Genomic DNA, 16,357 nt, shown 5'->3' with positions numbered 1-16,357 from the left:
ACAGAGAGTAAATCAGTGGTTGCTAGGGGCTGGGAGACAGGTTGTGACTCTAGATATGGAGTTTCTTTTTTGGAATGATGGAAATGTTCTGGATTTAGTGGTGATGTTGGCACAACGTTGCAAATATACTAAAAACCACTGAATTTGTACACTTTTAAAAAATGGTAATGGGATTTCGAATTATTTAAAAAAAATAGTGACCTTTGAGATGGTGAAAGAAAGGTAAAGATATTAGAATATTCCTGTGCTATTTGGGGAATATGAAATTTGGGGTGCATTCAGGTGGGATCTTTTGAATGCTCCAAGACCTCGTTTTAAAATTCTTCAAACATAAGAAAGATGCTCCTACACAGTCTACAGTCCACATACCCTGTGGGTCGCCGGCTTCCCAGGCCCCTTGCCCTCACCCCCATGCCCATCAGGAGTCAGTGGCCCACAGTTTGGAGCCCTGGAGTGATGATGTCAGCACGCTGACTTCCCCACCCTGGACATAACGTGTGTGTTGTGTGACCATATGATGCCACCGCTTTGGTTTTAAGTACATAAAACAGGTGAAGTGACTGTACCAATTCACTTTTACCCCTGTGCGCCCACCCAAGCCAATGTCTTCTGCTCAGCCCCCAATGCCAAGCACCCGTCATCCAGTTACGTAGGCGAATAACCAGGACAACTGCTGAAACAATGGAATCCTCTTGATTTTACTGATTAGAGTTGAGCTGCCAAAGGTACTGGGTTTTCATACACAGTAGTAGCCAATTAGTTTGTGATCAGACTTCTGAGACATCTGTGACATCCACCTTCTGAAACATCTGTGAACCCAGGGGGACGCGGGGAGGAAGAAGCAGGAGACTCGGAGGCTCCTGAAAACAGCGGCTGGAAAGCCCATGCATCCCTCCTCAGCAGCAGAGCCAACCTGACACCACGTGACACTGCGGTTCCTGGCCTCCGCAAGAGAACTTCCTGTTTTGCCCGGGAGGTTCCCATCAGAGAGCAGGAGGTGAAGAGCAAAAGACCCAGAAAGCTAACAGGTTAGGGGAGGAGGAGGGTGCTGGATTGGCAAGAGCTGACCAGCCCAGACACAGAGAGCTCCCCGTATTGTACAGAAACACATTTGGCATCATCGTGTGCACGAGATAAAGAACGGCGAAAGCTGTTTTAAAGGTACAGCCAGGGGTCATGTAGTACAGGGATTAAAAGGTCCCAAATACCCCAATTGCCCCAGATGGCTTCACCAGCAGAGCAGACAGCAGTAGAAGCCATCAATGAGATGAGCACAACAGCCTGTGAAAGGCAGAGCCAAGCCCCACACATCCTGATAGCTTCTAATGACATCACTGCACCACGCCAAGTACAAAAGGGGCTGATGTTTACAATGATGACCGTGACTCATCAAGAAAAGGTGAAATACTCTCCAGTATACTCTGTTTACTAAGGCAGGGACGTGTGTAATACATCTTAGAAAGATTTCCCTCAAAAAATATTAATATTTTAAAGATTCAGCACTTCAGGGGTTAATCCTCTGTTATCTGAATATTTGCTTGCATGCCTCCCTTTACAACAATGCTAGTAAATGAGGCATTGCTCTTTTTAAATAATCATTAGTATCAAATTATTGGCACCATTCAGTTTTAAGTACAGGGACAGGAGAGCAAACTATACAGCACAACATAAAAATACAGTTCTGATACAAACATATGAGATCAGTTCCACTTAACAAGCGGTCTTAAGAAATGGGTGGACATTTTACACACAAGGAAATATAGCTAGTAAATCATCACATGGAAAAGTGCTCGGCCTTGCTAGCAATTAATGAAATAAAACAACCTTTCAAGAACAATTGTACACACCTATTAAACTAGCAAAAATAAATTAAAATGGCAAAACCCAATACTGGCAGAGCTATTGGTAAATAGAAATGCTTATACATTGCTGGTGGCATCATAAATTGTAGGAGTTCAAGCATTCAGAGGGGATCGAGGGGGTTGACCTTTACGGTCCTTCCAACCCAAAGATTGGATCTTTCTAGAAAGCAATCTGGCAATAAAGCAAGAATTATACAATACTTCATGCTCTTTGACCTTACAATCCCTCTTTGGAGATATTCCCAGGGGGAGAATCCAAAGGAAGGATAATTTTTTACAAAGACATTCATAGCAGCACTATTTATAAGAGTGAAAAACTTGGATATAACTCAAATATCTAATAATGGGGAGAAGTGAGGTTAACCATGTTATATGGATATAAAGACATTTAAATGGGTGAGAGCAGGATCTGTATTGAAAAGAGAAGTTATGTGTTAGGTGGAGAAGTACAACCAAAGAGTGTGTACACACCGGTCATACCTATGTAAAAAAGGTGTGCATATTCATTGAGAAAGCTTGGGAAACAATTTGGAGGGCTAGTTTGTGGCGAGGGGGTTCCTTTTTTCCTGCAAAGTTGTTTAAGTGCATAATAAAAATTTAAAAACACATTTCTGGAAACTTACAAAAAGAGAGCAGAGTTTCTCCTGGTCAAGGTTCTAGCAACAGGATAGGAATTGATCAACTTTAGAAATAATTCTCCTTTATGGAACACCCCAATGAATCCTGATATCGAATCATCTTAATCTTGTAAGGATTTTTAGAATTTAAGCTATAATTTCCTACTTTGGGTTCAATCATAAATTCTGTGTATCCCAAATAATATTGTATTTAACAAAGTCACAAGTGAAATTATGTTTCAGATTAAGCTGAAGTACCTCGAGTCCTGGTGATTGCAACTTTCCTTTTCAGTTCACCTACTCGTGTCTGAATAAAAATGAATGTTAAAGACTTTAAAAGATCTGTGTATTTACCAGTGTAAATGAAAAAACCAGCAATAAAGAATTATTCTCTCGTTAAAAATGACTCTTTAGCAAACAGTCAAAGCTTGGTGTTAAGTTTCAATCATACAAAATCACGTGACTGAGGTTGATAGCAAAGGATTCTGCGCCTTAGTAACCCCTGTGGTTATCAATGAATACACACCACAGGTACTTCTGGAAAGGAATCCCCATTTTTCCATTTTCTACTTTTTCGCCAAGACTTACAAATCCTGTCTCCACTGCATTGAGTAGTAGAAAAACTCTAATACTCAGGAGACATAAAATAACTTTTCCAATAAAAGTCAAGCCAGATGTTGGCTTCAACTAACCATGGGGACCTGGGCGAGCAGAGACACATTTGCAGGTTGTGCTAGAGTGAGCACACAAAGCCCGAAGAAGGAAAATGACAGAAGGCACCATGCCGTCCTCCAGGCAACAAGGGGAGAAGTCACAGTTCGGTCATCAACAGTCTTTTCATCATCTTCTCTCTCTCCAGTTCCTGCCGGAGCGTCTCTGCACTGAAAAGGAGAGGAGGCGACAAAACAGTAAGATTAAAGCCTCGAAAATCACAAGAGCAGACTAGCTGAAGCTGTCACCCAGATTCGTTCTTGGTTGTAGTTCTTGACTTTCCCTGCCAGGCTCCTTCAGGACCCCCTACATTTGCTAGCATGACAATGACCTGACATTGTCTGGCTACCTACTGGCTTCCCCCTCCAGACGGAGAGTTCCTCAGGGGACAGACTGTATATATGTCATTCGCCTCCGAACCCCCAGAGCCTAGCACAGGAGCTGGTGCACAGCAGCCTCTCAGGAATGGTCTTTTGAGTGACTGGGAAGATGTCCAGAGGTTAGGCTTCTTTAAATCATGCTTTCAATTGGTCTCGTGTGCACTTTCTCCTACAATTCCCTCCTATGTTTTAATAAGTAAAACTGAATGAAAATTGGCAGCTTTAAGAGATTGCTTCTAACTTCCTGGCCCTCAGGCCCAGTTGCCTATCTATGGAATCTGTCTCCACTGTTTACTTACACACACACACACACACACACACACACACACACACACACACACACATTTAATGTCTGTCTCCTCTTCCCCAACACTAAATTGTAAACTTCGTAAAGGTAGGACTTTTCCCTATTTTGTTCACTGTGCATCCCTAGCACCTCAAGTACTGTCTAGCCTTTGAAGGCATGTCAATAAACCCAGAAAAAAATGAATGAAAGAATGAATGACTGGGTTGTAGACATCACGAGCACAGTGAACTGAAGGCCTGTGCCTGGTTTCCCTGACCCACCTGGCTGCCAGAGAAACAGGCTTCCGAGTGGTATAGATGGTCTGCACTGTGGAGATGGTCTCTGTCAAAGGCCTCAGGGTCACTGCTGGGATCAGCGGGGAAGACTGGCCAGGGCAGCACTGTAATTTACTGTCTCTAAAGTCGGCCTGGAGAGGAAACAGGAATGAGGAGAGCAATCTCAACTTAGGTTTCCTTGCCCACTGTCAGCTGCTCCCTAAGCCATACCATGCAATTCCTGTTACTTTTTTAAAAAATATATATTTTATTGATTTTTTACAGAGAGGAAGAGAGAGGGATAGAGAGTTAGAAACATCGATGAGAGAGAAACATCGATCAGCTGCCTCCTGCACACCCCCTACTGGGGATGTGCCCGCAACCAAGGTACATGCCCTTGACCGGAATCGAACCCGGGACCCTTCAGTCCGCAGGCCGACGCTCCATCCACTGAGCCAAACCGGTTTCGGCTCCTATTACTTTTTAATAACAGCTAAACTCAATTGTCATTTATTAAATGATTTTACTTTGTGCCAGACACTATGCGAAGTACTTGACACACATTACCTCCTGGCAAAGCTGTAAAGTGGAGATCATATTTCATCACATCTTAGACCCCATCAAAAATGCACCATTTTTCCATGTGCCACCACCGAGAAAGAAAAAGGTGACCAATCAAACTTTGTCCCCCCCCCCCCCCATTGTAATGAGCTTTTTATTTCAGAGATGTTAAAAGGTGAAAAAAAAATGTGCATCTTAGAACTGATTTTATGGAAAAGGAAAGTGCGGCTCCAGAGAGGTTAAGAATCTTCCCAAGGTCACACAGGGTGTGCTAAGAACCAGTATTTAGAACCAGGGTGAGCTGGCTCATAACTGGTGTCTTTTACCACCATAGCAATGGTTCCAAAGTATGGTCCCCAGACTAGCAGCATCAGTATTATCTTGAAACTTGGTAAGAATGCAAATTCTCAGGTCCCACCAAAGACCTTTGGAACCAGAATGTCTGGGGAAGTCCAGCAATCTGTGTTTTCACAAGGCCTCTAGATCATTCTGAAACCAGGTAACGTTTGAAAACTACTGGTCTAGAGAATACTGCCTCATTTGGAGAAAATAACATTGTTTTTGTTTGCTTTAAAAGGCATGATATGCTTATTACTTTTATATAGAAAACTTAGGAGATATATAAAAGAAATAAATGAAGAAATTCCACAATCCTTTACTGTTGTTGTCAGTATACTTCCTCATTGCATTTTTTTCTGTGCATGCTTTTTGCTTGTTTTATATCCTTTAGATAATGCCAGTTTCATATTTTATAACTTGATTTTTCACACTATTTCCTGGCTTCCTAAAGAAGAGGCATTGATCATTAAATGAGTACTATATTTGTAGTAATTTAGACAGAAGATAACTTATCCCTTCTAGGAAAACATGAAAAATCTCTAAAAATATCAAGTATAGCCATAGTTCTGTAAGGATATATCGGGCTTGAGCAATGGGGAGAGGCTTATCTTTGATAGGTCATGAGAGGCTATTGCTGAAAAAATACAAGCCCCTATTTGTTTTATACCTGCTTCCAGAGGGAAAACTGACCTGGCCTGGAATGGAGCAATGCCAAAGAATTGACCATAAAAAAGGGAGCATCAGACATTTTCCAGCATGTAGTGTTTGCCACGAAGAACTTGCACAAATGTTGGACTGTAGTCATCATTTGTGCGGTCCACCAGATAATTCTGACTCATCACTTTCCAGGCCCCTGGTAGGCCTGCTCTTCCCCACCCTCTTTAAAGTTAGGCATGGCCTCCCGGCCGGTGTGGCTCAATAGTTGAGCATAGACCCATGAACCAGGAGGTCATGGTTTGATTCCTTTTAGGGCACATGCCTGGGTTTTGGGCTCGATCCCCAGTAGGGAGCGTCCAGAGACAGCCCATCAGTGTTTCTCTCTCATCATTGATGTTTCCATCTCTTTCTCCCTCTCCCTTCCTCTCTGAAATCAATAAAAAAAAAAAATATATATATATTTTTAAAAGTTAGGCATGGCCACATACTTTTATTTGGCCAAGGAAATGTGAGTTGAGGTGCCATGTTTTTTTTTCCCTTTGAAAGGTTTAAGAGCCAGTGTGCAATTTATTGCCTCTTTTTTCCCTTCAGCCACTGTGACTAGTAATGTTCTAGGTGGCAGCTGCTCCATTAGCCTGGGTCCCAGAAAAAGGATGACACCCTCAGCCCATCCATGACAGACATGCAGCATGAGCAGGAAATTCAGTTTGTCATTTTCAAGCATGACTTAGCCCATCCTGATACAGAAGCTGGGGTAAAAAGTTGTTTTGTTGTTTTAGTGGACCAGGTGGAGGTTGAGCTTTTAATGTCACTTTTGATACTCTCTTGGAACAGAGGGAAATATGGCACGAAGGCCATGTTGGGTAAAAGTGCTAGCATGAATCAAGGCAGTGGCACCAAACTATTTTAGCAGGCATTATATTCTTCAATGCCATGCACTCCAGGTTGAAAGAAAAAAAAAAGCTAGCTTCACTTAAGAATGACCTTGGGGAGCAGTGAAATTTACTATTATTAAATCTCAACCCTGAGTACTCATCTTTTTAATATTTATTGAATGAAGCATGTTTTTGCCCCTTGAGTGTTTGTTCCTTCCTCCCCTTCCTCTTCTCATGCCCCACTCCCTTGCTCTCTGCATTTCAGTTCCTCTGGCTTTCATTTCAGTCCCTTGAACATGGGATGATCCCCTTTGCCCCATGTTCATGCTATTCCCTCTGCCTCCTCCAGCTGCCTTCAAGCCACTCTTGCTCAGTTCTTAAAAGCCCCAGCGTGGTTTCTGACATTGGTTTCCTGCTCTGTCTTGGCCCCCAGTTTTTCAGGAAGGGCTTCCCTGGGTGTCTCACAGCACTGCCAAGGCTGGGCGGGAGGCCAGAGTGCCCATTATGGCCAGCTGAGGGAAGAGGAGCCAGAGTTTCCATCTGGGGAACTGTGCCTAGCAAAACTGCAGGGGTGGGATGAACGTCGGAGTAATAACATTTAACAGCCTGGCCCAGCCCCTGTGCCTATGCCCTCTCGTTCTTAAAAGGCAGGAGCTGGCAACAGCTTATGATCCTAGAAATGGATGTTCTGGGAGCCTGTTTTTGCCTTTGCCTGGATTCTGTACACCTTCCCTCTCCATGTGACTGAAACCACCTCAAGTAGTGACCATCATCCTGCTCATGAGACTGCACTTGGAGCTACCCCAAGGTCACTACAGCCACTTCACAGATCCCCCAGAGGGGCCAGAAACCCTTTGGAAGGAGGCTCAGCTATCATTTGGTTCTAGGAAATTACCTAGATCTGATCCCTGGGAAGAGGGAGTGAGAGCAAAAGAGGAGGGACCCTGGACTCCCCATTTGTGCTCTGGACAGCCGCCCATGATATAGTGAGCTCCTGCAGCCATTTTCATTTAAAGAAAAGAACTGAGCAACTGAAAAGAAACTTGGAAATTATCAGACCCTCTCATTCCGCAGATGAGGAAACTATAACACTTAAATGTTAAAAAGCATTCTAACCATTGGCAGCGATGATTCTAACCATTCTAACCATAAGCTGCCCAGCAACACAGAGAGAGGTGATGGCCTGGAGCTGGTTGTTTCAACTACTGGCTCCTGTTAATTACACCACCTGCCTCTCCAGCCTTGAGAAACAACAATCACACTTGACATTTGTGGGATGGTCTGTGGCCAGTAAAGTATTTTCAAGTTCTTCATCCCTTTTGATTCTAGCCTCAACCCGATACAGGGAGGATATTCTTATTACTGGGTCCACTTTAAATAAGAGGAGACTGGAGTTCAGAGTGGTCAAGTGACGTATCTAAAATCACATTATTATCAAGATGCAGATCCAATTCAAAAGAATAAAAAACTGGGACTCAAACAAAATACCATGTCTACCCATGTTCATAGCATCACGATTTACAATAGCCAAAAGGTGGAAACAACCCAAATACCCATCAATGAATAAATGGATCAACAAAATGCAGCATGTACGTACAATGGCATATTATTCCTCCATAAACAGAAATGAAGTACTGACACGTGCTATAATGTGCATGAGCCTCAAAAACATACTCAGTGAAAGAAGCCAGACACAAAAGGTCATATGATTCCTTTGATATGAAATATCCAAACTAGTGAATTCCATAGAGAAGGAATGCAGATTGGTGGCTACTAGGGGCCAGAGGGAGGCCGGGAATGGGGAGTGACTGTTTAGTGAGTATGAGGCTTCCTTTGGGGTGATAAAAACGTTTCGGAACTAGATAATGGTGGCAATTGCATGGTTCTAAATGTACTTTCACTGAGTTGTCACTTTATTTATTTTTAAAATATTTTATTGATTTTTTACAGAGAGGAATTGAGAGGGATAGAGAGTTAGAAACATCGATCAGCTGCCTCCTGCACACCTCCCACTGGGGATGTGCCCACAACCAAGGTATGTGCCCTTGATCGGAATGGAACCTGGGACCTTTCAGGCTCTATCCACTGAGCCAAACCGGTTTCAGCTGAGTTGTCACTTTAAAATGGTTAATTTAAAAAAAAAAATAAATAAATAAAATGGTTAATTTTTTAGCCCAGCCGGCGTGTCTCAGTGGTTGGTCACTGGTTCGATTCCCCATCAGGACACATGCCCGGGTTGCGGGCTCCATCCCCCCTAGGGGGCATGCAGGAGGCAGCTGATTGATGATGTTTCTCTCTTATCCATGTTTCTCTCCCTTCCTCTCCCTCTAAAAATTAATAAAAACGTATTTTTAAAATGGTTAATTTTATGTTTGTGATCAGGCCAAGTATGCCCCCACCCTCTCCTCCTCCCAGGGATCGGATCTTGGTAATTCCTTCCTAAAAGATGGAAACCCCTGCAGACCCCAGCTCCTTCCAAACTCAGAGTTGACAGTGATCAAAGGAAGCTGTTGGCGCGGCTCCTGGCATCCCACAGCACAGCGTGCCACATGGGAGCAATGCCTTTGAGTGCAGGCGGGCTCTCTGGATTAAGCTACTTACGGTAAACTGCGGCCCTGCAAGGAAAGGCTCAGGAAACGAGGTCACTGGATCAGCCGGGAATGTTTTTATCTTCAAAAAAAAAAAAAGAGAGAAAACAAGAGCGTTACTTTCAGATTAGAAAACAACATTTTGCAATCTTTGGCAGTGCGCTTTTTAAATCGAACGGAAGGATTCGAGGGCACACACACAGAGCCCTCATTGCTTGTGTAGGGAAACACACAGAGTCCCGCAGGCGTGTGGCCAGTGGTTTTATCTCTGCCCCTTGTTGTAGTCTTGTGTTTGGGGGGGGGGGGCACCCCAGGCTTACCTCGCCCTGGAACCCCCTTCACTAGGGTCTGCGGGGGCCTCCCAGGCATGCTGGGCCCTATACACGGCCTGACCCACGGACCAGGGTGTACATGAGGCAGGCCGGGGCTGCCTAGGTGGCTGAAGGGAAAGGAGTGGAGAAGCTGAGAGGTCCCATTTCGGGACACAGTCTTTCACGGTGGGCAGAGGAGTGACTTACCCAAGATCACACCATTAGTCCGGAGCTGGACTACTCAGGCCAGAAAGCATTCCCTATCTGCTCACGCTAGTTGTTGAACTCCCTGTTCACTCTGGGCCCCAGAAGGAACCCACAGAAGCCTGTGAGAGTCCCACCACCGCGGCCTTTAGAAACAGAGGGCATGGCGATCAGAAGGGCCCAGTTCCAGGGGGGGCTGCAGCACAGGGCTGGTCTGAGAGAGGGGGGTACACCATCGGATCAGGCAGTGGTGGGTGGCCAAAAAGAGCCTGTGCTTCCATTCTTGGTCTGGTCATTACGTCTTTGGCCTCCTGGAACCTTGGGGCGTGGAGGGAGCGGCTTATTTCTGTAAGCCGCCCTAGAGAACTGCCTGCATGCCCAGGGGCCTGATGGCTCTGGCACTAGCTTTGTCTGCAGCCCCAGGGCACAGAAACTGTCTGCACACCTGCTGGGGATGCACACTCTGCCCCCCCCCCCCTTGCAGAGGGTTGCAGCCGAGACACCTGCCCATCGGAAGCAGCCTTTGTGTCCCTCGGGGTCTTGCCTATGGGACGGCTCCTTGGTGCGCTTGAGTCACTCTAATGGGGAGTAAAGTAGGAATGAGCAAGATCACCTCAACCAGACCCAACTTTGCTGAGGTTTCTGAATGGGTGGGATAGGTCTCCGTCTAACTGATCTGGGAATGATAATGTCCTTGCAATATTCACAGAGAGGTCCAGTCCAAGTCTGCTCCCCTCCCCCAACTTCTCTCCTGCCCATTTAAACATCTCCAGATTCCCAGCATGGACCCCACGCTTTGCCTTAAGACCCAGGTGCCAACTCAGATTGCTGGTGGTGGCTGCCTGTGGCCCAGCAAGATGGGGGCTGGGGCCAGCGCCACGTGGCGCACGCCCCTTGCGTGGCCTGGTGGTTCCACGTGGTGTTCTGAGACCAACAGCCAAACGAAAGGTCACGTACAGGTGAGACTCTCAGACCAGCATGAGGCAGAAGGGGGGAGAGGTTCATTGTTGCTGTTAAAGAAATGTGACAGTTGGCAACTCCAAAGAATTACGTTGCCCCTGCTCTCAAGAAGAAAACATACATTCCAGCAGCTGTGCTCCGTGGCCAAGCATATTCTCCTGACGGTGCTGTCACTTGGTCTAAACACGTGAGCAAGGGAGCAAGATCAGTCCCAGTACTGGACCTAGCACAGAGTCTAGCCTGAGAAAGTAAAATGCCTGACGCCAGAGCCTCCGTGTGTTCCCTGGAAAAGTGACACACCGGAAAGCAAGCCCGCGCCCTGCGGCAGAGAACCGGTTAGGTCCCCGGTGGGCCACTCACCTAGTGGCATATAAACGGTCACAGAGAATGTGGTAACAAGGACAAGGTAGAAAGAACACAACCTTAAGTGAAAAACAGAAGATGGCATGGGTACTATGCTTTAACTCTGCAAAAATATGAAAACGAATTAGCAGGAAACATGCAAAAATGAAACAAACAACACCAATGTGCTAGGTTGGGGTTACGGGCAGATTCCTTTCAAGTCGTTATGTAATACTCATATTACCTTGATAAGTAGCAAGAAAGACACACTTTAAAAAGCTTTTATTTTCAATAGAAATGCAACTAAGAATTTTGTCTCTGGGAAAAGCATCTGTGCTCATTGAAGCTCTAGGATAACAAGCTTCCTGGTTCTGGAGACCTGGTTCTAGCGACGAAGGGCCAGGACTGCAGCCCTGTGTCCCCTTGTGGCCAGAGCCAGCTGGTCTCCAAACTCTGTGTCCATCCTGGAGCGAGAGCCCCTGTCAGCCGGCCTCCTCGGGGGTCTGGGGCTCCTGCACACCCCTGCGGCCGCCGCCTGGGGGCTCCTGCCCGCCGCGCCTCTCCTGGCCAGGCCCCTCTCCCTGCCGGGGTACCTACCAGCCTCGTTTTGATTGGAGGGTGCATGCAAACTCCAGTGGTCTCTTCCTTCATGGGGAGAGAGAGTGGAGGAGAGCAGCGAGAGTGGGCACAGTGGGGGGCGCTGGCGGGCTCTGCCTGCTCACAAGGAGAGGAGAGAAGGGGGGGAGGAGGTGGTGAGAGATGGGGAGGAGGAAGAGGAGATAGGGGAGGGGGGAAGGAGAGAAAGACAGCACAGTGCAAGACGGATCTGTCAACTCCTGCTCTCCAGCCAGCCTCACCCGCAGCCTGCTTCCGGCCTCTGGCCGACTGGAGGCTAGTCCCTCCCGCCACCCTCCTCTCTCCGCCTTCTCTCCTCCTCTCTGGCCCTCATCTGTCTCCTCCACCATCTGAGCGGAGCTCCACCTCAAAACCCCAACCTGGTGGGGGTGGGTAGGGGCCGTCTCCTGTGCCAACTGCACTGGACTGGCAGTGTCTTCCTGGCACGCTGTTGAGGACTCTGAAACATTGCCCAGGCCAAGCCAGAAAGCTGTGATGCGTTAGTGATGTCAGCACGGGGGCACCATGAGGAGTGGCCACACACATGGGAGCGATCACCTTCCAGGGTCCACCTTACGGCGAATCGGTGAGCAGATGTCCAGCAGAGCGCTCCAGGAAAGAGATACATCGGCGAGGAGGAACGCAGAGTTTAGGGCTGAACCTGTCATCTCTGTCTGTGCAGAAAACATACTGGCCTTCCCCCCACTCACACACACCCACGGGCCCAGGCCTTGGCATCTTGTATGGGCACTGGGGTACCCTGCTGCTTAGCTGGAAGATGCCAAGCATTGTGAGGAAATGCCACGTCACTTGGGATACCAGGTTCCCCGCCCCAGCCCTAAATTGTGCCATGCACCCGGCAAAGTGTACGGGTGAAAATGAGGATGGTGAAGAGAGAATGCTCTGATGTCAGGGGAGGGGACCACGGACGGGGTGAGCGTGGGTTTCAGGGAGGGACCATTCGCGCCGGAGAATAAACACAGGCATCTTTTCACTCCAGAGAGTCTCCTTACGTAGCTGGTATGATCCTGCCATAATGAATAAAGTACAGCCTCTGGGTAAGCCTCATTGGAAACTGATCAAGAAAATTGCAGGCCTCTCTCCTGTCTCCACACGGATCTAACTTCGTCCTCTACCACATGCAGCCCCGGATGGCTTCCGGGGGGGTGGGAGGGGGGAGCTTTTACAACCATTATCTCACAGTGGCCTTCACGGCAGCCTGTTGTACTCTTCAAATCCGGGATGTGCAGAAATGACATTTGCAAAGTCTAAATCCATGGGTCTAGACCCCTTCATGATGGTTCTAAAGCTATTCTTCAGAAACAAGTGAGTCCATATGAGTCACCTGCAGTTAAGTTTAACCCTCCCTTCCCCGCCCCCCACTGTTCTCTCTGGTCCTCAGGATAAATCATACATCCGTCCGACAGTATCCATGGTCTGCATGAAGCTGGCTCCCATCTGCCCTCAGGCTCGGTCCCCACCCCTGTCTCAGGCATCAAAGCCCCAACCAGAACCACTACACCAGGGACCCCAGGTCGCGGGGCCGTTGCCTCTACAGGTAACAGCAGGCTCAGTGTGTGCTCTTTGAAGAAAATAACAATTGGCCTAAATGACCAAGAATCATGGACACCCTGCCTAGGAGCCAACATGTGCACAGCCCGCCAGTGTTTGAATTGAAGATTATCATCATGACTTAAGGCTTTGCCCAGCATTGGACTTTTCTATGCTCAAGAAATGTTGATCCCAGAAGAATCTCTGACCTTTCTAAACAGGCATCTGAGTGGACAAAAGAACATTCCTGCGGCTCCCGCACGCTTGACTCTAGGAACCGAGCAGGAAGTAAGATAACATGTAACAGGACACTGTTCGGAAAGACCGTTCTATTTTCTTGGCCTGGTATTTCCCTTGCTCCTTGGGTCTTTCCCACACTCGGGCAGCTGGATTCTACTTGGCTTCTGCATTTCAAAAACCGACTCTTTGGGAAAGATTTCAGCCTGGACAAATGACGATGCGGATGCATGAGGCTTCATCATCCAGATAAGGAAAGAGATTGCCTGTCTGAGGACAGAGGAGGAAGCCAGCGGGGAAGGGGGGAGGGCTGGACATTAGAGAGCACTGAGCAAAGGGGCCTGTGCCCCCGTCCGTGGGCTGAGGCTGGGGAATGGAGATTAAAGCCAGAGAGCACCTGTGTCCCTCTGCTCAGGTAGAGCCGGCAGGTGGCAGGTCCCAGAGCAGCAGATAGGGGTGCACACCCCAGCAGGACAGTGATTGGCGTTCCACTCTCCGCCTGAGGGAAGCAGAGTGCCCCGATGTATGGGCAAGCGATGACATCACAAACGAGATGACTCCCTCCCTCTCTCCGTGCCCTGGAGAACACAGGGGGACTGAAGAGGTACCCCGATTTGACTTGGGATGAAGCTTTAGCCCTCATGATAGAATGAGGTATGAAATAAAAACTAAGCTCTTGAGACAAATGGCAACCCAGTCATTCTGTGCCCAGCACAGCCTTCCTCTGGCGAGCCCCGCCTCCTCCTGACCAGCCATCCCTGGCCCAGAAGAGACCTGGGTGGTGACCGGCTCTGCTTTGCAGTTGGGTGAGTGGCTTATGAAATGATGGGGATCAGGGAGGGACAAACCCCAAAGAGAAAGCATCCATCTTCCTTCCAACTTCCCTCATTCTCTTAACACCAGCATCCTCTGCGCACTGCTCACACTCACACCCCTGCAGAGACTAGCAGATGGAGAGTGGGTGCTGACTTCACTCACTGCCTTCTCTCCCTAGCCACCCCCACCCCACCTCTCCCATCTCAGGCAGAAACGGATCTGGTTATGAAGTCTGTGGTGCCGATTCGGGGACTGGGCAGACAACGAGCTGCAGAGGTGGTGGGACTTGGATTGCTAAATTGAGCTACATCGTCAAAGAGTTGGGAATTAGAGAAGAGGTTTGGGGAAAGGAGGAAAAAATGCTGCAAGAGTGAAGCCAGAAAGAAGGTTTTTGTGAAGAGCTTGGGGGATGAAAGTCCTTGCAGGTGGGCAGGGGGCAAGAGAGGTAAGAGGGCAGCAAAGAGTCAAGACGTGTTACCAGGTGTGAGTTTAATCTTGAATGTGTTTTTTAGAAATCCCCGTCAGAGGTTGAACCTTTTTATTATGCTTGGCTGTCTGGACTATGCTTCTTTGGAAACCACCCCACACAGACTGGTTCATGAGGGTGGAGAGTTACCAGGGTTAGACCAGCTCTGATAGTGTCTTGGTAGATGAAGGCAAGATAACCTACCCCCTCATCTCCCCAGCTCCCTGCCTGTGCAGCTCTGTGCTCTTCTTTCCTCTGCTCTCCAAGGGACCAGGGCCATGATGTGGCTTTAGGGGTCTCATTCAGCCCCAGGCCTTCAGCCCAATCTCTCCTCTGCTGTCTCAAGTCACAGACAACATGATCCCCCATCACCCTGATAATGAGGGCAGAGAGGGCTGCTGCTGGCATTGCTATGACACTGGGAGGAGCAGATGGAGGAGATGGAGGGCAGAGGACCAGACAGAGGGAGAAGCCAGCTGCCAGAGTCCCTCTTCCTCTCAGGAACCCTTAGGTACCCACGGAAGACAGGACTCTAGGGCGAAGTAAGAGCAAAGCCAATGATGCTGAGGAAAGCCCAAATGGGGTGGGCTCCCGCCAAAATACCAGCCCTCCAGCTGCCTGCTGTGTGGACGTGCTCTCACGCCTCACATCCACGCAACAGATCCACGCAAGCAAGGCAAAGGATGCTTCACCCCGAGAGCACGTATTCACTGCAAACTTCATGGGAAGCGGCAGCCCGGTCTCGGTGCAGCACAAGGATCTCAGCCGGCCTGTGCCCGGGCAGTCCAGCACCCCGGCCCCGGCTTCAGAGCTGAGAGCCCCCAGAGATGCCCGCAGGGTGTCCTGGGGAGAAGGAATGAGCTCCCTGCTGCTGGAGGGGTACAGTCAGAGTCTGGTCAGTCACTTGTTAGACATTTGCAGCTCATACCATGGAACCTCTGGGTCCCTGCCTGACGCTGCTTCCTTTCTAACCTCTGTCTTATATTCAAAGAAAAGATGGGCAAGTCAGTCTACAAGCTGGATCCATAACACGGTCTTAATTGAATCCCATGACTCCTATCAAAGCTATGATATATATATATTAAACGAATATATATATAAAAATAAACAAATATATATATATATAAAATACATACATACATATATATATATATATATATATATATATATATATATATATATATAATAAACGAATCCTAGTTCTCAGATGTATCAGGCCTTTTTAATAAAGACTCAGTATTCTGTTCATGATGTGTCCCCTGCATAGAATGCTTTGGTCTACTTTCTCCAGGTGGCAAACTCCTACTCACACTTGAAAACCCTGATCCCGTGAAGCCTAGGAACGCTGCTTTCTCCCCTTTTGCTCCACAGGCTTTCAGACTGTACCTTAGGGCTCCCCTGGTCCTTTGCGGGGTGCTGCCCTCTGCCTAGGCTGGATGTCCTCAGCTTGCCACCGAGGCCCGCCAGGACATAACCGGTGTACTCATGGGATACTGATGTAGCACCAGGCCCAGTCACCTCACTCGCCGCCCTTCTCTCCAGGCCCTTTGGCGAACTTCCCCAGTCTGCGGAGTGCTTTACACACAGCCCTTCTCCCAGGCTCTTCTCCCAGGCGGCAAGTTCCCTAAAGAAGGCGCCGGATGCGGCCCAGTCTGATGCAAAGAGCATTCGAGGAAGAGTCGGGGCACTTGGGTTCCCGCGCCA

At 48.0% G+C, this 16,357-nt stretch overlaps 1 protein-coding gene across 4 annotated transcripts in view; it reads right to left on the bottom strand.

Annotated features, from left to right (window-relative positions):
• Positions 1-696: 696 nt before the first annotated feature.
• EPB41L4B (erythrocyte membrane protein band 4.1 like 4B) overlaps positions 697-16,357 on the bottom strand; it is a 115,734-nt gene continuing 100,073 nt past the window's right edge. For 2 of the 4 annotated variants that reach the window (XM_079789681.1, XM_079789682.1), the window contains exons 23-26: positions 11,566-11,682; positions 9,165-9,233; positions 4,138-4,283; positions 697-3,360 (exon numbers count right to left, since the gene is read on the bottom strand). In XM_079789681.1, the coding sequence (XP_079645807.1) occupies positions 3,291-3,360; positions 4,138-4,283; positions 9,165-9,233; positions 11,566-11,682 (402 nt within the window). In that variant the 3' untranslated portion in view covers positions 697-3,290. The remainder of the gene's footprint in view (positions 3,361-4,137; positions 4,284-9,164; positions 9,234-11,565; positions 11,683-16,357) is intronic. The other 2 variants (XM_079789683.1, XM_079789684.1) reach the window with 1 other exon arrangement.

Source organism: Cnephaeus nilssonii, assembly GCF_951640355.1.
Source record: "Cnephaeus nilssonii genome assembly, chromosome: 14".
NCBI lineage: Eukaryota > Metazoa > Chordata > Mammalia > Chiroptera > Vespertilionidae > Cnephaeus > Cnephaeus nilssonii.
This window is presented reverse-complemented; position numbering and strand designations above follow the sequence as displayed.